At 40.6% G+C, this 25,522-nt stretch overlaps 1 protein-coding gene across 1 annotated transcript in view; it reads left to right on the top strand.

Annotated features, from left to right (window-relative positions):
- Positions 1-25,522, top strand: part of AGBL1 (AGBL carboxypeptidase 1) — a 418,457-nt gene that overhangs the window by 234,832 nt on the left and 158,103 nt on the right. The window contains exon 21 of the mRNA XM_087704308.1: positions 11,448-11,624. Coding sequence (XP_087560434.1) covers positions 11,448-11,624 — 177 coding nt within the window. The remainder of the gene's footprint in view (positions 1-11,447; positions 11,625-25,522) is intronic.

Raw genomic sequence — 25,522 nt, 5'->3', positions numbered from 1 at the left:
TGCCCCTATCCATATCTGATAGATGGATAGATAGATAAATAGATGGATCGATGGATCGATGGATTGAAGGATCAATGGATGGATAGACAGACAGAAAGATGGACAGACAGATGGACAGACACGTGGACAATACAATATAGGAGATAAAGTGTTAAATTAATATAAAACCTTAATAAAATAACTATAATATAGAGCGATAGAATTGCAAATGGAGTAGATGTTATAATTCTACATCTAAGGAAGCTAACCATCTAACTGCTTCTTATGTCGCTGCAGTGAGATCATCCCAGGTGCCTTGAGGAGACATTTAAAGAAGTTAAAGAAAAGTTTTAGCATAAAAAAGGCAAACAGCAATCAATAAGGTGAATACAAACCAAATAATAGTGATTGGCCTCAGTCATCAAAAAATGGGTGTTGATTTGGAAAAGGCAAGAAAAGGAAAATCACATTTGGTTGACTAGAAAGGCTGCTTGAGCTGAGTTTGCCTATTGAATCCCTTATAACTGACTACAACGATGGAGCTTGAACAAATGCACTTCTTTCTCTTGAGAACTGAGGATATTCTGCAACATTTTATTGCAACTCTCAATTGCTCAGCTCTGTCTGATAAGCCACATGCCCTGAAAAGCAGAAATGGTCAAATATTAAGCTGGGGAGACTCAAGTTGAAAGTGAAGCCATTGGATGATTTTCAGAAAGGCTTATTTTATTTTATTTTGTTTTATTTTATTTTATTTTATTGTCTGACCTGTTTGTCAGGAAAACTGGAGACTGACTGCTACCTCAGTCCCTTGGAGCAACTAAAAAAGAAAGAAAGAAAGAAAAAAAGAGGCAAGGGCATTTCAAATCCATAAATAGGTTAGTACCCTGATGCATTAATGCTATTTTTCAGGTAACAGTTCTCAGAATTCAAGGGATTTCCTTGTCAATTGGACCAGGAAAATATGGATTGCATATTTCTCTGTGTAAGTGTTGTGATAAAGAAGACAAGTGGAGTCTCACTGGCTAAGATTATGTGTCTAGCTCAGCACTGGGATATGACCTTTTTAGAAGGTATTTTCTGTCATAGCAGATAGCTGTCACATTCCTGTTCAGCAAAGTTTTAAATCCCTACCCCCCCCCCCCATTTTTATTGTTTTTGCAAAAACAAGCAAAAACAAGCAAAATAAACCATCTAAAAGGTAAAAATAATGTAAAATGTAAAAGTAACCCAAGGCAAAACCAACAATAAATAATAATAATTAAAAAGCAGAAAAAGAGATAGATAGATAGATAGAAAAAAGAAAGAGAAAGAAAGAAAGAAAGAAAGAGAAAGAAAGAAAGAAAGAAAGAAAGAAAGAAAGATTTATCTCTTTGGACACAATGAGTAATTGTCTGCTGCAAACTCCATGTAGGCATCAGGAAGGGCATCTGGCCAGCAAACGCTGAAGCTTCATCAGTTGCCTCGAGTCCACCCCGATACAAGGAATTACAGGGTTGTTAAGAGAGAGGGAGGGAGCAGGGGGGCGAACAATACAATCTAGGACATAAAATATTAAATTAAGATAAAGCCATACATAATAAAATCATAATATGGAGCCATAGAATTGGAAAAAAGGTAGAAAGAAAGAATCTAATTGGGGAGAACATTAATTGGAAATACACTATATTGCCAAAAGTATTCACTCACCCATCCACATAATCAGACTCAGTTGTGAGTGAATACTTTTGGCAATATAGTGTATATATGCTTGAACGATAAAAAACTTTTCAAACATTTTGTTAGGAAGAAAGGTTTTTTTAATTAATTCATTGGGGAAAAAAACAATAAAGCAACTCATAAAAAAGATATCCAGTACCCATAATGCATATTTTAATATTCTCAAGACTTATTCTACCCTTTCTCTTTATAATCTTTTTAACTAATAATGTCATTTATCAGAGAATCCTTTTGTTCTGCATATCCTTAATGCACAATGCATCTTATTTTATGTGTTAATTCTTTCATAGATATTATGTACCTTATTGAAGTATTTATTTAAGTATGATTAGTATGTTTTTTTGCTGAATCTCTTTTAGCAGCTATTGATGGTTGTGGCCAGTTACTATATTTGGGCGCAGGGAGTTCTGCATATTTGTTATGCAGAGTATGAATGCTAACCTTTTATCTACTGCCTTTTGCAAGGAATTGATCAATTCTTTCCACTGGATGGCTCCAGACTCTAGTAATATGTGCAGGAGAGAATACGTCACCCACTCTCACTGTTTCTTTCTTTCTTTTTTGTTGTTGTGGTCTAATCCAATGGTAGGACCCTGAAAGGGCAGCATTGACTAAACCTGTTCATGGTCCTGGTTGGAAATTGCATTTCTGTTGAATTTGGTAGAATTGGAAAATGCTGGCAATTTCATTCAAAGAGTTAATGCTTCCTTCAGGAATGTTTGAATCCACAGCTGATGAGTCCAGAGCAAATTCTTTCCACATCCCTTCCACATTTACCTCGCTAGAAACATGTGAGTTCTTTGAAATGTGAGGAATTGTCTTAAGTCCACGTACTGGATTGATTATTGGAATGTCTTCTACATGGGTTTTCCCTTGAGGATAACTAAGGAGGTGTCCCTGGTTCACAATGGGAAAAGTTATGGGTGCACCGCACTATAACTCCATCACCACTGTTTCCAGTAGCCATTACAGATTATTTTTCAGGACTAGCATTCCCAGCCAGCTAAACTAAATCTCATAAACTCTAGGTAAATCTTGATCCAGAGTCTTACAGCAGAACTCATAAAGCGTGCCTATAAACATTAACTGATTTGTTATTTATCCCAACTCTGTTATTCTAAATTGCTCTTATCGGTAATCTGTTATGCAGCCTATTTTCTTCATCAGGGATGGGGAAGGATGTGATCCTTCTGATACTGTTGAAATATGCACAGTGAAGTTACAAGAAGCATCATATTGTTATTGTTGTTAGTTGCGAAGTCGTGTCCGACCCATCGCGACCCCATGGACAACGTTCCTCCAGGCCTTCCTGTCCTCTATCATTTACCTACCTACCTACCTACCTACCTATCTATCTAGCTATCTAGCTATCTAGCTATCTAGCTATCTAGCTATCTAGCTATCTAGCTATCTAGCTATCTAGCTATCTAGCTATCTAGCTATCTAGCTATCTAGCTATCTAGCTATCTAGCTATCTATCTACCATTTAAGCTCACGCCGACTGCTTTGGTGATTCATCCAGCCACCTCATTCTCTGCCATCCCTTTCTTCTTTTGCCCTCAGTCATTCCCAGCATGAGGCTCTTCTCCAGGGTGTCCTTCCTTCTCATTAGATGGCCAAAGTATTTGAGTTTCATCTTCAGGATCTGGCCTTCAGAAGAGCAGTCAGGGTTGATCTCCTCTAGGACTGACCGGTTGGATCACCTTGCAGTCCAAGAGACTCGTAGGAGTCTTCTCCAGCACTCCTGATCCTTCTGATACTGTTGGAATAAGCACACCGAAGCTGCAAGAAGCATCATATAGGATGTCAGAATTGTGATTCTGCCACCTCCTGAAGATTCCTGTTCTTGAATCCATGAACTGTGTTTCATGCCATTGTATAAATGACACTGCAGATCCCTTTGCCCACAATAACGGGCAATGTAGGATTCTCTAAAAGGAGATGGATGGCAAACATTATCCCCAATCAGCTGTCATCATAGAGCTGTATCTTTGATACCTGAAACACAGCCTCAAAGCAGAACAGGGTTTTTGTTACATCTTCAAAGTAGTCAAGACGAGAAGCCCAACAGTGAATTCTTTAATCATCTTTAAGTCTTCAGCTTAATCTTTAATCTAAGGCGAGATTAACAAATATGAAAGGATTTCTCAGTTTCTTTCCTTTTAGTCTCTGAAAAGTTAGGGAGGATCCATTCTGAAATTCTTTCCACCCTATCCCCCTCTATGATGGACTGAGATACATGATAGTCATCTTCCTCCTGCCTCCCAAGGCCTTTCGTACTTACTTTAGTTTATGAAAGGTTACTTCATTGGATAAAGTCCTCTTTACCATTAGGTACAGTATGATCACCAATATTTCTGTTGCTAAGTGAAACATTTCTTCGGAGAGTTTTGTCCCATTTTACATCCTTTCTTGCCACAGTGATTAAGTAAATCACTGCAGTTGTTAAGTTAATCACATGGTCGTTAAGTGAATCTGACTTCCCCATTGACTTTGTTTGTCAGAAGGTCTACGTGAAACATCGGAAACTGCATCCGTCATAAACATGAGTCGGTTGCCAAGCGTCTGCATTTTGATTGCATGACTATGGGGAATGCCACAACAATCATTTAATGTGAAAAACGGCCATAAGTCACTTTTTTCAATGCCATTGTAACTTTGAATGGCCACTTAACAAACTGTTGTAAATCGAGGACTACCTGAAACACTATTGGCAATTTTAGAAGGACAGAGAAATTAAACTTGCTCACAGGAGAACTTGAGTTTGATTGTTGATGTCTTCTATTAATGGTCCTCAGATAAGACGCCATGGGAAGACTACACCAGTCTGCTGTTGGTTTGTTGTTAGTTGCAAAGTTGTGTCCGACCTATCGCGACCCCAAGGACAGCGTTCCTCCAAGCCTTCCTGTCCTCTACCATCCTCTGGAATCCATTTAAGCATACACCAACTGCTTCGGTGATTCCATCCAGCCACTTCCTTCTCTGTCGTCCCCTTCTTCTTTTGCCCTCAATCTTTCCCAGCAATAGGAACTTTTCTAGTGAGTCTTTCCCAGTTGCAATGTATGGCTGTGAAATTTGGGCCATAAGAAAGGCTGAGTGCTGAAGAATTGAGGCCTTTGAATGATGGTGCTGGAGAGAACCCCTACAAGTCCCTTGGACTGCAAGACGATCCAACCGGTCAGTCCTAGAGGATATCAACCCTGACTGCTCTTTAGAAGGCCAGATCCTGAAGAGGAAACTCAAATACTTTGCCACCTAATGAGAAGGAAGGACTCACTGGAAAAGAGCTGTTGGTTAGAGTAGAGAATTATTCTGTTCAAGCTTGCTGAGCTGGTTTGACACCTCAATATCCTACTCGCCCCTTTTCTGCAGCCTTACTTCCCTTCTTATCCCCATCTTTTCATCCCCAAATCTCCTGAAATTTAGCAAGTAAAATTTGCCGAAAACCATCAGTGTGACATCTCATCAATTTGTCTAACCAAGGAATTATATCTAAGAATAATGACAGTTACGAGAATTATATGTTGGAAATCCTTCCAGGGGTAATGTCTTTCTCAAGGACAAGATTTTAAAAAGATTTAAAAAGGAAGAAAAATCTCATCATTTTGCTTCTCCTAAGAAAAATTCTAGCTGGGCTCTAGTGAGAAAAACAGGAATTTTGTGGTTTCAGGAACTTGTGGTTTTATTAGGAGAGGGGGCAAGCCTTCATTTTCCAACATCTTAGCACAATATTGTAACTGGGTCTTTTACTTTTCTTTTTGAAAATGTACAATTAAAAGACAATTAATGAGAAAATAAACAGGGGAGAGAATCATTATCTTTAGATCCAAGAAACACAGTTAGAACAAATAGAATATTAAATTGGTATTTGCTAATGTTTACAAATGAGGGCTATACATGCCTACCTACCATTTACCTACCAGAATTGCTCTTTAATTAACATAAAAGGTTGATTGGAAAGGTAATTTTTATTTTGTTAAGAAGCTGAAGACAGCCCAGCTATCTACATATAGTTTCTCATTGTTTAAGCTGGATTGGGCAGGACTAAAATAGAATGCATGCCTTTTTTTTAACCAAGCAATGATATGTAGGGTTTGTTTGGATTTGAGGAATTGCTATTGAACAAACCATTGTATTTGGTTTAACGTGTTGTGAAAACATCCCAAAGATGCTTCTCCAAAAGGCAACTGGACTTTGTTTTTCCTTGAAGACATTTTGCTTCTCATCCAAGAAGCTTCTTCAGTTCTGACTGAATGGTGGCGGATGGAAGGATTTATATTCCTTGCAGTCATCTGGTTGTTAGCACACTCTCTGAGAGTTGTTGAGACCACTGGGGGGTTTATCTGTTCCCTCAGGGTCACCTGAATATTGTGAATGGGTGTGGAACCATCTTGGAACTGCTGAAAGGACTGTGTTGTTACAACAACTTAAATAAACACACTATAAATCCTTCCATCCTCCACCATTCAGTTAGAATGGAAGGAGCTTCTTAGATGAGAAACGAAATGTCTTCAAGGAAAATTGTCTACATAAAATTATCTATGTTCTATCTGTCAATGACTACTTTAACTTCAACCACAACAATACACAAGCACACAATGGATTGCAAACTTAAGGTAAGCCATATTAAACTCGCTTGCCGAAAATATGACTTTAGCAACAGAGTGGTCAATGCCTGGAATGCATTACCTGACTCTGTGGTTTCTTCTCCAAACCCCCACACCTTTAACCTTAGACTGTCTACTGTTAATCTCACCCCATTCCTAAGAGGTCTGTAAGGGGCGTGCATAAGCGCACCAATGTCCCTACCATCCCTGTCTTAACAATCCCATTTATTCGTATCCATTTCATGTATCCATAATCTTGTATGTACTCATATTTATTATCTTATACATGCTTGACAAAACAAACAAACAAACAAAATAAAATAAAAACAAAGTCCTGTTGCCTTTTGAATAAACACCTTTGGAACAACTATGATCTGGATGACTGAGAATCTCCATAGACATGTTGTGAAAACATAACCTATAGTGTAACATAGCTTAACACAGTATTAAAGATACAAGCACACGAAACATCCTTAGATATCCCATTGTAACTGAGTAGTAAATTACACAGCTAAGACCCAGCGTTATACATCACAACATTCTCTATCACCTAGAGCAGTGTTTCTCAACCTTGGCCACTTGAAGATGTCTGGACTTCAACTCCCAGAATTCCCCAGCCAGCGAATGCATTTGCTGGCTTGGGAATTCTGGGAGTTGAAGTCCAGACATCTTCAAGTAGCCAAGGTTGAGAAACACTGACCTAGAGTTTCCCAACAGTAAATCCAACAGTGCTGTGTATGGCAGTTTCCTGGTTCCACTAGGGGGTGCCATACTCGGTTCTGATTGGTTCCTGCTTGACAGCCGGTATATATAAAGAGCTTCCAAACAGGGTCTCAGGATTGCCATTATCTGAAACAGGTGTGCAGTGAAATGCCACGTTGGCAACCTGTTAGCCATAAATTGTTAGCATTAAGAGATCTGGCTTGCCTCAGTCCTTCCCTCCACCTGAGTTCTCCCAGATAGAACAAACAGTCTTTGAAGAGAGAGAGCCCAAGAATTTAAAGCAGTCAAGCTACAACCAAAACTTGCCACCCACTTGTTTTATTTCTTGATGTCTTCTGTTATCTGTAAACATCAGCTCAGCTCCTGGGCGGGCGGGGAAGGGTATTGCTGATTTCTGGAGATTTAGCTGCTGCTAGTTGCACAAAGCAAGGCAACTTTTCTTTTCTTTTAAAATGAGGGAAAAAAAACATGGGACATCTTCTGATTTCAGAATGGAGTGGAGCGGAATGACATAGCAATAGCATCTAACAATAGCACTTAAGATTTATATACCACTTTACAGTGCTTTACAGCTCTCTCTAAGTGGTTTACAGGGTCAGCGTATTGCCCCCAACAATTTAGGGTCCTCATTTTACCCACTTCGGAAAGCTGGAAAGCTGAGTCAACCTTGAGCCTGGTGAGATTTGAACTGCCAAATTGCAGGCAGCCGGCAGTCATCAGAAGTAGCCTGCAGTACTGCATATTAACCACTGTGCCATTGCAGCTGGAATGGAATGGAATGGAATAGAATAGAACAGAATAGAATAGAATAGAATAGAATATTCTTTATTGGCCCAGTGTGATTGGACGCAAGGAATTTGTCTTCAGTGCATAAGCTCACAGTATACATATAAACAGCAAATAATAGCTCATAGATCACAAATCATAATTACAATCATTAATTATGTTACAAACAACAATTGATAAATCATAATAAACCAATAGGAGAAGATTATAAGTGGGAGTGGGTTACAACCCTTAATTGATTGATGGTGAAATGCATAAACAGATCAGTAGCATTACCGAGGAAGTGTCACATTTTTAGCTGGTAAAATATTGTTCGCTCTTCTCTACACCTTCTCAAAGCAATATTGGATGAAGTCACTAACATCTCAGGAGACCTCAAGCTATTTCTGTGCTTGGTGTGTACAGGATCTGTGTGCAAAGTCAGTGATGCAAGAGTGGGGGGGGGTGTTTCAAAAAGTTGCTGCCATTTTTTTCAGGACTCTCCAATGATGCCTGTGCTTTGACTAAGCTAGGAACACTTTCCAAAAGCCTTACTTGACCCCCCCCCCTTTCCAAGTTTTCATTCTCCGCAGAACAGCTATCTTTCCGATTTCTTTGGCCAATGTTTCTGAGCTTGCTTTCCTCCTGGAAGTGGTAGATAACGCTATACCGAAAATATTGTGGCTGCTCATCCTTTCTGATCTGAAAAGGTCCTGGGTAAACATCCTCCCCTGATACCTTACCTTGAGTGAAAGCCTGCAAAAATTAAGACTGCTGACAAAAGAATTGTACGATGAAAAATGGGAAAGGCAGCTTTTTTTTTATAAAAAGTAAAACCCACCTTATCACTCAATAAGTACAAAGACATCGTGCTCTGCTCATGAAAAGCTGCCCTTTGTTTTCAAAAGCAAATTCTCTGTTTCATAACACTGAATGGAAGACACAAGTGAAATAATGGGTATGATGCTGAAGATAACATTGAGACTCAGCTGGAGGACGCATTTTGGTTCTTGATGCTTTCCCAATAAACCTCTCTTTAGAGGGCAATCTAGTACAAGGATAAGCCCATTGATATGACATTGACTTGCCCCCAAGGAATTCCATCCCAAAGATTGGTTAATGTTGTTTATTTGTCTGACAATTTTTTATCTGCTTGTGATGAGGCTAATATAATTTGGACTTTTGTTACTAACAAAACATTAGTTTGAGGCAACATAGAGAAGGTGGGCATCAAGCATTTCTTCTGGACCTATTTTTCTGGACCGATTTTTCAAATCGGAAACTGGCAACAAAGTTGGCAGAAATGTCTTTGAAAATCTCTGGACTATCAGAAAGGTGATCCGAAACAGAGTTAATCCATCAAATGGATTATCTTCAATTATGGGAATCAGTGGTAGTTTTATTTACTTGGGTAAAAATAAGATATATATTATGTAAATGGATTTGGAGCAGAGGTGGGTTTCTACCAGTTTGGCCAAGTAGGCAGTAACTTGGCCTGACATGCCCCCGAACTGGTTCTATTTGTGGTGCCATCGTGTTTTTTGCATCTGCGCATGCACAGAAGCAGCTTTTTAAGTATGGCGCATATGCACATAGCGTGCATCAAGTGCACACATCCCTGAGCGAACTGGCAGTAGCAGCAGCCGGAACCCACCCCTGTTTGGAGTTGCCAGTCATTTTGTCACAGGGATCTCCCATCTTTATCATGATAAAAGCATGATTAGCAACCAGATTAACCAGAGTTGGAAGAAAATAAAGATGGGTTACAAAGAAAAAAATACTTAAATAAATAAATTGGCAAATTGTACCTGATTTTCTTTTGGGGTGTGTGTGTGAACCAGTATTGAAGCAATTGCACAGGTTTTATATTTGACCAACAACCTCTTAAGTTTAGTCTTCTATCATATGTTAGTTTTTGGCTAGTTATATCTTGCATTGCAGGCTGTTTTTTTTCTTTTGAACTTTTTCTATCAGTTCTGATTTATATATATATAAACATACACATGCATACATACATACATACATACATACATACATACACACATACACACATACACACATACTCACATATACATATACATATACATATACATATACATATACATACACATACACATACACATACACATACACATACACATACACATACACATACACATACACACAGACACAGTATGATGGATAAAACATTACTCTGCAGCCTGATATAATATCATCCAAATGTGGTATGAAATTCCATCAATCTATTATGCATAATGTATTGCCTTTTATTTGTTTTTAATTTGCTGCCCATTCAGATTTTGATGGTATTGATGAGCGCTATTTCATATTGTTTGTGTTATTAAAAAGACAAATTTGGTATCTGCCTGACATCTTTCTAATTAAACAAAAAACAAAACAAAACACTCCCAGCTTTTCATTCTGATATTCAAGAGATCTTTATCTCCTAGCTTTCCATTTTCTTATTTTATGTATATCATTCAATGTACAAGAGTGAATTCTTATAATTATCTGAATTGCTATATTATTGACAGCATAGTTTAAGTCTCTATCAATATACCAATGTTTTATTTCTCTCTCTAATCGTGTAATCTCAGATGTTCTATATTCAGTTGAATAGAAAGGTGGGAATATAAATAAACCAAATAAATAAATAAATTCTTATTAATCAAGCAAGGACTAGGGTTAAAGGGATAAAGCTTCACATTAGACTACTCTATAACTCTATCCTGAAATAAGGTGCAAAATTGTTCTAACACAATTCACTCCTTAATGAGAGGTGGGCTTCTGGGGGTTTTCAGGGGTTCAGGAGAACCTTTAGTTAAGATTCTGTGAAGTTCAAAGAACCCCCAAATCCCGCTCCTACTTATTGTTGTTGTTAGTTGTTAGTTGTTAGATGGGTCATGACTGACCCATCGTGACCCTATGGACAATGTTCCTCCAGGCCTTCCTGTCCTCTATCATCCTCTGGAGTCCATTTAAGCTAACACCCACTGCTTTGGTGACTCCACCTCATTCTCTGTCATCCCATTCTTCTTTTGCCCTCAATCTTTCCCAGCATGAGGCTCTTCTCCAGTGAGTCCTTCCTTCTCATTAGGTGGCCAAAGCGTTTGAGTTTCATCTTCAGGATCTGGCCTTCTAAAGAGCAGTCAGGGTTGATCTCCTCTAGGACTGACCGGTTGACTCTCCTTGCAGTCCAAGGGACTCACTCGCAGGAGTCTTCTCCAGCATCATAGTTCAAAGGCCTCCTATCCTTTAGCACTCAGCCTTTCGTATGGTCCAACCTTCACAGCCATAAATTGCAACTGGGAAAACCAGTTATTCCTAGTTCCATTTAAAATCAACCAAAGATGTTTTTTTAAGGAGGAAAAATAAGAAGCCATTGTCAAAGTAAAGAATAAAATAAAATCTAATAGCAATAGCACCTACACTTCGTAGTGCTTTATAGTTCCCTCTAAGCAGTTTACAAAGTCAGCATATTTCTCCCAACAATCTTGTTCCTCATTTTACTGACCTCTGAAGGATGGAAAGCCGAGTCAACCTTGAGCTGATCAGAATTGAACTCCTGGCTGTGGGGCAGAATTGGCCTGCAATACTGCATTGTAACCACTGTGCCACATTTATGTAATGGTGCTATCCTTTGATATGTTGCAGACTCTGCCCAAGATCTTGGATAAAGTGGCTCCTGCTTTTCTCATGAGTAGCTGCAGCTTCATGCTGGAGAAGTCGCGTGACTCCACAGCCCGAGTGGTGGTTTGGCGGGAAATTGGAGTGCTGAGGAGCTACACAATGGAAAGCACCTATTCTGGATGTAGCCATGGACTCTATAAGGTAGGGTAGGCTTGATTTGAATAGCCTGGGGCTGCAGGGTCTTTCTAAAGACAAATCAGCAACACTTGAGTTCAGCACTGAGGAGAGCACCAATATTTGGTTGAAGGACCTGTTTCTTTAATTTCTGCGACATTCAGCATTACCGTATTTTTCGGAATATAAGATGCAATTTTTCCCTCCTAAAAGAGGGTAAAAAATTGGGTTTGTCTTATACACCGATTGTAGCCTTGCCCACCCATGGGCCCCAGCTTTGACCTCTGCCTCCCAGCAATTTACCTCCTTGCAGCAAACAGAGAAAATGGGGCTTGTGGAGGCAGCAATAGGCTATGGCAATCCCTTCAGTCTGAAACAGCTGATCATCGGAAGGCCCATGCTGAAACTGAAACTGAAACTGAAACGGGATGTTTGCTGTTTTCTGCAAGGACCCAAATTGTTTGGAGGCAGATTTTTTTTTCTTGTGCTAAGCAGGCTAAACTGAAACAGGCTGTTTGCTGCTTGCTGCAAGGAGGTAAGTCAATAACTATAAATGCCTACAGAATGTTCAGATTATTAAACTTATTTTTAAAAAGACTGATTTATTATTGTTTTTGACAACTTAACAAAATGAAGAAGCTTTTTAAAATAAATGTTTGATCTGAAGAGGCCCAGTGCTATTGTATCTTCTTTTAAATAGCAGAGAATAATGTATACTTCCAGAAAGCAACATCAATTTTAACAGCATCTGTACAAGTATACTCTGAAATGTAACATCACAAATAGTCTATATTGTCTGTACTGTTTGCTGCAAGGTGGCAAATTGCTGGGAGGCAGAGGCAGATTCCCCCCCCCCTTGTTTTTCTCTCCAAAAACTAGGTGCATCTTATACTTTGGAGCATCTTATACTCCAAAAAAATACGGTATTCCAAAGCACTGTGGCTCACTTTCTACTCATTTCCATTGCTTCAGGTTGCATACACAAATGAATTTATTTATGCATTTGCTAATGTATTGGCGAGCCATCTTTTGGCTAAGAAGCTCATGAAACAACTTGCACAGATTATTTTGAATGTTAGCTCACTCAAAAAGCGAACATGAAAAGAAAAAAAAAAGAAACCAGGAGGCCAATGTGTCATATTCAATTAGCAACGACTGGAAAAGAATATCTGCTCTTTTAAGAGCTGAGCATAAAGAAGCCTGGAGCTGCTTGTAAAAATGGCAATAAGTTCATTGCATCGCACATCACCACCTCAGGAGGAGACCAAAGCACGGCAGAAGACTTGTCCCATTAATGCAGTATTTCTCAACTTCAACAGCTTTAAAGATGTGTGGAGTTCAACTCCCAATGTTCCCCAGCTAGCTTAAGGTTGTTAAATTCAGGAAAACGGCATTAATTATAGACTTCTGTTACATTGAACTAAAAACAAATTTCCAGCCTTTACAAGAGCGAACCTGAATTCTTACAGACGTGCCCAGTTCGTTCCTCTGATTAAATTACCTGTGCTTCAGCTAAAAATTAGTAATCACTATTCCAATCAGAATAATAGGTTTTTGAGGTTACAGCTCCTCCATTGGGTTAGAAACTCTTGCGTCCATGTGTGATTTTTCTCTGTGGATTTCTCTTGCACTCGATTCCTCTTCCCAAATGTTTTCTATTTTCCCATCTGTGGTGATTCCTGTTTCCAGAACCCCAGAAACTTATTTAAAATACTCTCTATGCATTGAATACTCTGTTTCCCTGAAAATAAGCCCTCCCTGAAAATATTGCAACACAGCAGCAGCCATGAGGTGACCATGCTCTCCGCCTGCTGCACCTCAAAAATAATAAGACATCCCCAAAAGGGGGTCAAAAGAAAATAAGACCCTGTCTTGTTTTCAGGAAAACATAGTAGTTTACCATGCCTAGCCCATTAACATTTAATTTTGAGAATCTCTATCGCTACAGGGCTCCTACAGAGGTGTATATTTGATTTTGGGGGGGCCACAGGTTTTTGAGAGATGCATGCATTCCTGGTTGTGTAATTGTGTCTTAGTGTGAGCAGGAGAAGGAAAGGCAACTTGTACAGTTGACAACTGTTGTAGTGCTGCATTGTTCTTGGAGCCGAGGTGGTGCAGTGGTTAGGGTGCAGTACTGCAGGCCACTTCAGCTGACTGTTATCTGCAGTTCAGAGGTTCAAATCTCACCGGCTTAAGGTTGACTCAGCCTTCCATCCTTCTGAGGTGAGTGAAATGAGGACCCAGACTGTGGGGGCAATATGCTGACTCTGTAAATCGCTTAGAGAGGGCTGAAAGCCCTATGAAGCGGTATATAAGTCTAACTGCTATTGCTATTGCTATTGGGTGTGAAAGAAAAGAAAGTAAAACAAATGTTGTGGACTCATTGTCTTACTTTCTTTAATCAATTCAGCCCTCCATCTCCACACTAGTTGCTGAGGGGTTGTTTGGGTCACATTGGAAATCTTTAATCCCCTCCCCACACTTCTGTCTCCAAAAAGATTGGACAGCAATGTGTTTGAACAAGGATGAGTCTTCCATTCCTGTGCTACTTTTTCAGAATTTCAGCTTCTAAGAAGAAAATCTAAGCAGAGATGAAGTATGGGTGGGGCATCATAAGAAAAGTTTCTGAGCTCCTTGGAGGAAGGAAGTCTTTATTAATTCCTCCCTTCCTTTCCTCCCTTCCTCCTCCTCTTTCTTCTTTCTTTCCTCCTTCTCTCTTTTCCTTGCTTCTTCCCTCCATCCCTCCCTTCATCTTCCTCTCCTTCCTTCCCTCTCACTGAGAGACCATGAAAATACAGGCACTCTCTACAGTGACTTCCTTCCTTCCTTCTCTCCTTCCCTCCTCTCTCTCTCTCTTTCTTTCTTTCTTTCTTTCTTTCTTTCTTTCTTTCTTTCTTTCTTTCTTCTTTTTCTCTCCTTTTCTTGCTTCCTCCCTCCCTCCCTTCATCTTCCTTTCTTCCTTCCCTCTCACTGAGAGACCATGGAAGTCCAGGCGCTCTCAACAGTGACCTACTTCCTTCCTTCCTTCCTTCCTTCCTTCCTTCCTTCCTTCCTTCCTTCCTTCCTTCCTTCCCCCTTCCATCCCTCCCTCCCTTCCTGGCAGATGCAAGCAAACGGACAAATAATTATTTAGCTATCAAGTTTACGATTAGGATTAGGGACCTTGTTCCCATCTCCATAGAGTTGTCACTCCATGCATCAGTGAAGCAGAGCAAAAAAGGGACCAGAACAGCTGTTCTAAGTATGCAGAGGATTCCAGGAGAACTGTTTGGAATGGGAAACAGAGGAGTAATATGGAGAGAACATTTGGGAGGCAAATAGATTTTTTCTCTGTGGCTGGAACAGTGCACAAAATATATCCCACTTCCAAGGAACAAACAAGCAGACACCTGGGGTACAGAAGAACAGGCGCTGCAAAAGAGATTCTCATTTATTACAGATAATATTGGAGATGGTGGAAGGAAAGGAAGAATTGAGCAGTCTGTTTTATGTTGGTCTCTCTTGTCCTCTTATGCAACTTCAGTAAAAACAGTCTATGAATAACTCTGACCTTTTTGCCCAACGTCCTGTCTAAACCAGAGATGTTTTAGCGCCTTAAGCAGGCTATTTAATGGGACCTTTTCAAGCAAGTTAGCCAGGAATGCAAAAGCGGATATCACATTTTGCGTTATTTGAAAACTGGCTTGATGTCTTGTGTGAACGTAATAGTTGTGAGTTGTGAACAAATCATTATTTATGGGCTCATTTATGGGTGGTATGACTGATGTTTTCAAATGAAAAGATGTCAGTGAATATGAAGTTGGCCCAGATCAACTTTTCCACTTTCCCTTTTTAGAAACAAAATAGAAACCTCATAGATATTCAACCTTCTGGATTTTGGCAGATGTAAGCCGCCCAGTTTAAAATTCTGCTGAAGAGCTTCCCAAGGCCACCAAGCTTTGCTGAAGGCAGTAATCAAACAGACATTGTGAGATTGGACCACACGACTAGTTTAGGATAAAGCTTACAACCAGGGGTGGGCCTCAAAAATGTAAGCAATGGGTTCTCTGGTTGCTGAGTGGGCATGGCTATGGTGGGTGTGGCCATGGTGGCCATGGCCTAGTTGGCCTCCTGCACCACAGCGGGGAGAGTATTTTCACCTTCCCCAGGCTTCAGAGGCTTTCCTCGAGCCTCTGGGAGAGCAAAAACGTAATCCCCCAGGCTCCAGAGGCCCTCTGGGAGCCAGAAACGGGCTCATTTCTGAGGTTCCAGAACTTCTGGGAGGCCTGTTTTCCCCCCTCCCCAAGCCTCCATGTGTGTCCTACATGTACCTCGCATTCAAAATGGGCCATATGGAACTCCTGGGAGGGGAGGGGCATGGTGGAAGGGGTGGGGCGGGGTGGGCAGGGCCAACCAGGAGTGGGATTTGGAGGTTCTCCGAACCGGCCATAACGTTAGCAATGGATTCTCCTCAACCCGGGCGAACCCATAGCAGCCCACCCCTGCTTAGAACATTATTATTAGATGCTCCTTCCCAATTCTAAAGTTTTATTCAAAGATTCATAAGGCCAATGGAATTATAAGAAGGTGCATGTACTAAATCAGATTACTGACCCCTATAGTTGAGCATTATCAATATTGGTTGACTAACAACTCTTTAGATGGTCATACATGATTATTCTCAAGTCCTTGGAAATTTTGTAGGTGCTTTACTACTAAGCTATGGTCTCTATAAATCCAATGCTTTCATTCCAGCTAACTAGAAAAAAAATAAATTTGAGCTGATAATAGCAGATTATAGTGTAAGCACAGCCTGCTGTCAGCTTCAGTTCCATTTCTGGGTTAGAAGCATGAATAGAAGTCTTCTTGCAGTCAGCTTCTAGTCTGGTGAATCATCTTCTCGGATGAATATATTTTACAAGTTTAAGATAAGGATAAATTGGGTTGAATAAGAATCTACTATAACATTTCAAGCTCCTTAAAGCATGTGTGGGATTAAAAAGGAATAATTTGACTTAATACATGGTGAACACTTGACCTTACATGTGGGTCACAATAATTACAGTGATTACTATAATTATTGCAATTACATGGTTGAATTATTGGAAACTTGCTGGGTCAATGCATATGCATGTTACTCATTGGATTTTAATAAATCTTCAGTAAATTTTGGAGCATAGGTTGAAATCAGCCCTTATTTTTTTTGCTAGTTCACATTCCACATCGTAGTATAATGTCATTGTTTGATTGCGCCTTAATATGTTGTGCGAACTCAGCCTTTGTGCATAGCAAATCAAGATATAATGCCTAGAATGCATAAACAGATTTGGTTTATTCAATAAACTCTGGTGGAACAAGCTCTATCCCTTATATAATGTGTTATGATGCTGACTTGAAGGTAGTGTGTTTTTCCATCTTTTATCCAGATTGAAGGGATGTGGTGGCTCAGTGGCTAAGACGCTGAGCTTGTCTATCAGGAAGGTCGGCAGTTTGGCGGGTTGAATTCCTAGCACTGCGTAATGGAGTTTAAAGCATGTAAAAATGCAAGTAGAAAAATAAGAACCAGCTTTGGTGGGAAGGTAAGAGCCTTCCATGCACCTTCAGCATTTAGTCATGCCAGCCACATGACCATGGAGATGTTTTCGGACAGTGCTGGCTCTTTGGCTTTGAAATGGAGGTGAGCATTGCCCCCTAGAGCTGGAAACGACTAGCACGTATGTGCGAGGGGGATCCATCCAGACGGTAACAACTTATTCAGTGCATAGGTGTTATAAGTGGAGAATAAGATGTGGATCTCCCATTTTTTAAGGGTGTCCCATGAACTGAGATGGTTGACACAATACATTTCTGTAATAAGTGAAGTAGATATGTATTTCATCTTTATATTCTTTGACTTTTTCAATGATCTAGCAGGTATCAGCAGTAATGTATCTCATTTTTAAGCCTTTTCTAAACTAGAATATTGGACACAATATTTAGCACATTCTGTCAAATTATCTTTCTTTAGTATTGGTATATAGCCTGATTTTATTTCTATTATTTGACCACTGCATTGTTCTCCAGAGTTCTAGGCAAAATTTGGTTAGAGTCTGGGCCTTTATCTTGTCCATCCATGAGGTTTTCTCAGTAAAATGCAGAGGTGATGCTTTGTGGCTTTGTGGCACAGTGGTTAGAATGCAATATTACATAGCAATAGCAATAGCAGTTAGACTTATATATCGCTTCATAGGGCTTTCAGCCCTCTCTAAGCAGTTTACAGAGTCAGCATATTGCCCCCACAGTTTGGGTCCTCATTTTACCCACCTCGGAAGGATGGAAGGCTGAGTCAACCCTGAGACAGTGAGATTTGAACAGCCGAACTGCAGAACTGCAGTCAGCTGAAGTAGCCTGCAGTGCTGCATTTAATCACTGCGCCACCTCAGCTCTACAAACTAACTTGAATTTGATCCTGACTGCCTTAAGGTTGACTCAGCCTTCCATTCTTTTGAGGTCAGTAAAATGGGGACCCAGATGGTTGGGAGCAATATGCTGACTGTGTAAACCACTTCGAGAGTGCTGTAAAGCACTGTGGAGTGGTATATAAGTCTAAGTGTTATTGCTGTCTTTTATGAAATCACTAAAGTGGTCATTTGCCTCCAGCATCTTCCTATTCCATTGTTGCCTGTTATGGATGGTTGCTTGCTTTAGCTGGGGCAGCTGGCATGACCTTCATGCCTTTGTCCCTGCTGGGAGTATATATTTTTAATGTGCACTCTTTGTGATCTTCGCGTCTTCCTCCCAGGAATAAAACCTCTCCCTCTCTGCCATAGCAAGATTAGGGGAGAGGGAGTGCTTAGTATGGAGTAAATTGTAAATAAGATATATTGTAGGGGTATGTATGAACTGTGATCAGGGAAAAGGGAGAAAAACATTTTTTTTAAAAAAAATATGTCTTTATATGCATTGTATGGTCTGTAAAGAACAAATGAGCTATGCAATCCTGTAAAAATTTCCTCTCCAAGCATATTGCAAATGATTTTTGCACATTTGGAAGCTCAGTCCCAGCTGGATCAGGAGATAATAATAGTAGGGTCATCTTTTCATTTTTTTAAAAAATATTCCTTATTTCTTTTTCTTCAACATTATCGTTTAGTCAAAAAATGGAGGACGCTTAAAATAGGCCCAGGGGTGTATTTCCCTCTGTTCTGCTTTAGGAACATCAAAATGTTTGCAGTATTTCTGATTCAGGCAGCTTTCAAACAGCCTCAGTCATTGCACTCCAAAATACTAAGTCACTGATTTGATTGTCTCATCCTAAAAGGAAATATCAATTCTTAGATCCTGATATTTATATTGGTGCTCCAGATGTGAACTTAAAGCTATTATTTTCCAATAGGTGACATTTTAATGCCTTGCAACTTCCTCACAAAATATCCATCAAATGATCGAAATGTTTGTAGAAGTGTGGCTGTAGTATGAACTATAGCAAGTAACTGGACAAAAGCCCAACTTTATTTTATTTATTTATTTATTTATTTTTAATGGCTCCATCTCCCTACAAGATGACTCCTTTACCTCTTCAGTTGTCTTTCTCTAAATGTTTATTTTTTTCCCCATGGCCTCCTCCGCCCTGCTTTGCATCCCATCATCTCTAACCTCCATCCTTACCTCCATGTAACAGGTAAATTATTTTCTTGGAAGCAAGAACCGCGGTGGCCCAGTGGTTAGAGTGCAGTACTGCAGGCTAATTCTGCTGACGGTCGGCTGCCTGCTGCCTGCAATTTGGCAGTTCAAATCTCACTAGGATCAAGGCTGACTCATCCTTCCATCCTTCCGAGGTGGGTAAAATGAGGACTCAGATTGTTGGGGGCAATATGCTGACTCTGTAAACTGCTTAGAGAGGGCTGTAAAGTACTGTAAAGTGGTATATAAGTCCAAGTGCTATTGCTATTATGCTGGCATTTTTCATCTCTCTAATGCTGGTCTATAGTTAATGGTATATATGTCAAGCGCCTGGAAAATCAGAAGATTCAGGCAGTTCAAGTGAGTATAAAGATTTATTGCAAGCTTAAGTTATCTACAAGAATCTGGTCAAGTGATTGTTGATGGAAATGCATGAGAGTTAAGAATAGAAAGGAATTCAAGGTGGGTTTGACTTATGTAGATCACATGCAGTCATGAAGGGACTTGTGACTTATGACTTATGTGTGGATATCTAATCCTGCAATTTGGTAGTAGATGAAGTTGAGGCATGGAACACTAGCTATTGATGTCATGGCCTTCAACGTATTAAGACAACAACCGCAACTAAAGTATTATCTAGATCAGTGTTTCTCAACCTTGGCAACTTGAAGATGTCCGGACTTCAACTCCCAGAATTCCCCAGCCAGCATTTGCTGGCTGGGGAATTCTGGGAGTTGAAGTCCGGACATCTTCAAGTTGCCAAGGTTGAGAAACACTGATCTAGATAAAGGAGATAAATGTTGTGATGGATCTAGTAGAGGCAACACCTCTTTCAAATGAAGTGTCCCTCACTTTCCACTCAATTTTCTCTCACCTGTACAGCAAAGTATTTCAAGAAGCAACCTGTCCTCCACACAAACAAATGAAACATAAAAACAAAACAAAAAGTAAACATTCTTGAGGGATTCTGAACTTGTCCATCAGTTCTAATATCTAAATCTAAATCTTAATATCTAAAAAGTCTACCTAGGAGCAATTCAGGGATGAGCAACTTTTTGGGACCCATCAATTTCAGCCACCTCTTTCTGAGTATCCATCCTGGTTCCACCCTTCAATGCTTTTGTCTGTGTGTTTCCCCTCTAACAATCAGCCACTCAAGCATAACAAGAGCAATAGCACTTAGGTAGTGGTAATGGTTCCCCATGTACATATGTGCTAGTCATTCCCGACTCTAGGGGTGCAGTGCTCATCTCCATTTCAAAGCCAAAGAGCCAGCACTGTCTGAAGATGTCTCCGTGGTCATGTGGCCGGTATGACTAAATGCCGAAGGCGCACAAAACACTGTGACCTTCCCACCAAAGGTGGTTCCTATTTTTCTACTTGCATTTTTACATGCCTTCGAGCTGCTAGGTTGGCAGAAGCTGGGACAAGTCATGGGAGCTCACTCTGTTACATGGTACTTGGGATTCGAACCACCAAACTACTGACCTTTCAGATCAATAAGCTCACCATCTTAGCCACTGAACCACCGTGTCCCTCCACTTACTGTAGACTTATATACCGCTCCATAGTGCTTTATGGCACTCTCTGAGTGATTTACAAATGTCAGCATATCTGGGTCCTCTTTTACTGACCTTGGAAGGACGGAAGGCTGAGTCAACCTTGAACTGGTCAGGATCAAACTCTTGGCAGCAGGCAGAATTATCTTGCAAATAACAACTGTACCATCACGGGGCCTCTTCCATTTTTACCTATTTGCTTTTGGACTTCCCCTTTCATGGATGTCTTTCTATCTTTTGAGTTTCAGCAAATCTCAAGGTTTTCCTGAGCTTTCTGAAAGTCCCTTTTTCTTCCGTTGATGATGTGATTTGCTTGTCTAAGGACCTGGAGTTCATGGTTAATTTGTATGGTTGGCAGCTTCTGACTGACTTCCGCATCAAGGGAGGAGGAACATATTAAGCAAAGAATATTGCCTTTAAATGCTGGCAATCCATCGTAGAAGAAAAGTATGCTTTATTAGATAATTGCTTGGCCTAATCTAATCTGGTTGTTCCTAAACTTTACATTTGCTGGAGATTTAAAAACATGCCCCATTTTCTCTGTTGTTGAGCGACTTGGTAGGATGAAGATGGTATAGACTTTTTGCCCCCTCCCTGTCAAAATGCCAAGTAAATGCTTAAAATCCATTTCACTCCTCTAAATTACAGAGAAATCAACCAGCCAGAAACTATTGCTGTATTAGCTGAAATAAATCACTACAAGGGCAAGACTGACTGGGAATACTTCTGTCTATTTATTGATGTGGAGCTTGATCCAGGAAAAAAAAAATCAAAGTTCTCGGGAGACAGTATGTGGGGAACTTTGCACACTTCTTGCAGGAGATGGGGATGGCAATGAATTGTAAGTACTCGTCTTAGCGAAAAGGCCATCGCGGTTTCACGGGAAAAAAAGAAGAAAGAAAAGGAGATTTGCAAAACTGTTTTAAAGAGAAGAGAATGCCAATGCCAATAATCCTCACAAACGAAGAAGCTGAACCTTATCAACTATTTTTTTTCCACTGCACCTGTTTATTTTTCTTCTCATTTTTCATTTTTCTTCTTGTTTATGGAAGATAATAATTCAGTAGATGGGAACAAACAGGAAAATCCATAGTCTGGATGGGTTGTGTTACTAATGGATTAGTATTCCTAGCTTGGATGGGCAATATCCATTTTGGATTGTTTCAATTCTTGAAACCTCTTTTGTTTGGAGCTTGGCCCAAAAATTTTAGGAAAAAAGATGTGAGGAAGATTGAATTGGTTACTAAATATGCACATAAGAATGTGTGCCATGGGATTGATCAGGGGAAGCACAAAAATTTAAAAGAAAACCTCTTACCACTGGAGGTTTTTAAGAAGAGATTGGACAACCACTTGTCTGAAATGGTAGAGGGTCTCTCACTTGAGAACCTAGAAGACCTCCGAGGTCAGAACCCACAACTTCATTTTGTGGTTTTTGGGTCTTCCCAACCATCCAACCCACCAAGTGAGCAAGGGCCTTCTACCTTGTGCGTCTCTCTCTACTACATCTAAAGCCTATCTTTGAGTCTCTTGTGTTAGAGGACACCACAGGCCATGGTTGAGGCACAGCAGCCAAAGGTTCTAATGTGGGCTTGGCTTTAAGAAAGACCCACAATGCATGCTCCATGGCATGCAACCTTGCTGGTAGAACCGAGTTGGTGGTTGAATTCCTCTGGTCCAGAGCATGCTATCTTGAGAATGGTGTATCCAGGGATAGGTTCGGGAGAACCCATAGCTAACAGTCCCCTTCGGGGAAAAGGGTGGCATAGAAATCTAATAAATCCAATCCAATTATGGGTGGTTCAGAGAACCTCCAAATCCTACCTCTGGCTGGCTCCACCCCTGCTACCCCACCTCTCCCCATAGCCTCTCCACGCGACCTGTTTTAGATGTGAGGTACTGTAAGTGCAGGGCCCATGTAAAGGCTCAGGGAGGGGGGAAACTGGCCTCCCTGAAGGCCTCCAGAGCCTGGGGGAGGCAGTTTTTGCCCTCCCAGAGGCTTGAGGAAAGCCTCTGGATCCCGGGGAAGCCAAAATTACCCCCACACACAAACCGTCGTGGTATAGGAGGCTGACTAGGCCACGCCCACTATGGCCACGCCCACACCGCAACCGGGCAGAGAACCCATTGCTGAAATTTTTGAAGCTTATCTCTTCTGCTCTCCCTATCCTACACATTAACAGTCCCTGATCTAGTAGGGAATAGGTTATAGTTTTAAAGGTTGTTCCCATGGGTGAGCTATTGAAAGTCAATGTGTCATTTTCTTGGGAGAAGGCAGAGAAAGCTTTTCCTAAGTTGTCCTATGAAGAAATAGCTTCTTTCATATATTGTTTTTTAACCTTAATCAGCAGAAGCGCTAAGTAAATTGACATATGCATACTGGGAAGAGTGAGTGCTGAAGAGTAAATAGACAGAGGACTGAAATTTAATCATAGCAATGTTCTTGTTTGACAGGGAAAATAGTGCACCATTACTTCTGCATTATTCCAGGGATGTGCTATTAGCCATCAAAACAAACAAACAAACAAAAAGTGTGACAGGTGAGCATTAGAGAAGCACCTTTAGGATGTCTTTCTAAGAGAGCTTACCCAGTATCTGCATTCTGTTACTTTGTTGGTGAGAAAGAGGTTAAAGCGTTTTTGTACTTATAACTGCTCTGAAGAATACAGAACCCATTTCTTCAAACATTTTTTTCTTTCTTTTCTATTTTTACTTAACCTTTTAACTTTTCTTGGACCTTCCTTCCTTCCTTCCTTCCTTCCTTCCTTCCTTCCTTCCTTCCTTCCTTCCTTCCTTCCTTCCTTCCTTCCTTCCTTCTTTCTGTCTTTCTGTCTTTCTACCGTCTTGTTGGAGGTGATCTTGTACCTAGGTATTTTTTTAAGTAAAATTAGCAGAGTTGGAAGGGGCCTTACAAGTCATCTAGTCCGAGCAGGAGACCCAACAGCATTTCTAGATTGTTTCAATTTATATTAAATAAATAAAGAAGTTCCCACACAGAGAGCTTCAGCAACAGGACATTTAGGAGCATGGATATCACAATAGTCGAGTAAATATATAAATAATCCAAACCTAGTCTATTAGGAATTAAGAACAAAAGCGATGCCATTACAGGTAGTCAGTCCTCTACTTACAGTGTTTGGTGACCATTCAAAGTTACAATAGCACTGAAAAAACTGACGTATTACCATTTTTCACAGTTACGACCTTTCCAGCCTTCCCATGGCCATGTGATCAGAATTCAGATTGGCTTGGCAACTGACTCATATTTATGACTATTGCTGTGTCCCAAGATCACGCGATCCACTTTTGTGTTCTTCTGACAAGCAAAGTCCATGGGGAAAGCAGATTCACTTAACAACTGTGTTGCTAACTTGTCAGCTGCAGCAATTCACTTAACAATGAAGGCAAGAAAGGTTGTAAAATGGGGCAAAGTTCAGTTTAGCAGAGTGTTTCTCAACCTTGGGGACTTTAAGTCCTGTAGACTTCAACTCTCAGAATTCCCCAGCCAGTATAGCTGGCTGGGGAATTCTGAGAGTTGAGGTCCACAGGACTTAAAGTCCCCAAGGTTGAGAAACACTGGTTTAGCAACAACAATTTTAGGCTCAGTGGCGGTCACAAGTTGAGGACTACCTGTACTTGGCATGAAAATGAAGTGAAGAAGGTGCTTGGAAGGATGATTATTGTAGAACTCTACAGGAGAACGACTGTGAAGCGTCAAAGAAGAGAATGGAAACAACTGCTACAAATGTTCCTTCCCATGGCCCCAATATCCCCCCCTTCAAAAAAAAAAGGAAAAGGAAATTAATGAGAAGGTAGCTGTGAAAGTATTGAGAAATGGGAAGGCTGCGGGAGCAGACAATGTAACTGGGGAAGTGTTAAAATATGAATGTGGTTTACATATGCAGTCGCTCTGCAGCTTGTTTAATAGTGTGAAGACTACATCTGTGCTTGGTGATTGAAAGAGTGTCGTTATGGTCCCCAAAGGGAGGTAGAAGAAAGGTAGCAAAAGTGAATGCAAAAACTACAGTGGATGAGTTTGTTCAGTTTGGCTGGGAGAAGGAGGGGGGAGGGGAGGCTGGCAGAATGGAAAGAGTAGAAGAGGCAGCAACTAGCAACATTTGGGGAGTGCAGTATGGCTCCACTTCTGGGCAAGGATCAGTGGTGGGATTCAAAATTTACTACTGGTTCTATGGGCGTGGCTTGGTGGGTGTGGCTTGATGGGCTTGGAAGGGGAAGGATACTGCAAAATCCATGACCCGTCAAAACCGCGGTCCACAAAAGCGCGCTCGACGAAAGCGCGCATTTGACGTCATCACAGCGCGACGAAAAAAATTAAAAATTGAAATAAAAATAAAATTAAAGCAAGCCGATTCACATAAAGGTAAGGGTTAGGTTTAGGTTTAGGGTTAGGGTTAGAGCGTTAGGGTTACGTTTAGCATTAGGTTAAGGGTTAGCGTTAGGTTTAGGGTTAGGTTAAGGGTTAGGTTTAGGGTTAGGTTTAGGGTTAGGTTTGGGGGGGTTAGGGTAAGGTTTTTGCTTTATTTTTACATTTATCGATCACAGTGCGATGTTTTCGTCGTGCTGTGATGACGTCACGCACGCGCTTTCGGCGAGCATGCTTTTGTCTACCGCAGTTTTGTGGTGGAACCGCAAAATCCCCATTCCCTCCTGATCAGCTGGGACTCGGGAGGCAGAGAATAGATGGGGGTGGGGCAAATCAGTGGT

Source organism: Thamnophis sirtalis, unplaced genomic scaffold (genome assembly GCF_051295495.1).
Source record: "Thamnophis sirtalis isolate CommonGarterSnake01/CBP01778 unplaced genomic scaffold, rThaSir2_p1.2 scaffold_2, whole genome shotgun sequence".
In the NCBI taxonomy this organism is placed as follows: Eukaryota; Metazoa; Chordata; class Lepidosauria; order Squamata; family Natricidae; genus Thamnophis; species Thamnophis sirtalis.
This window is presented reverse-complemented; position numbering and strand designations above follow the sequence as displayed.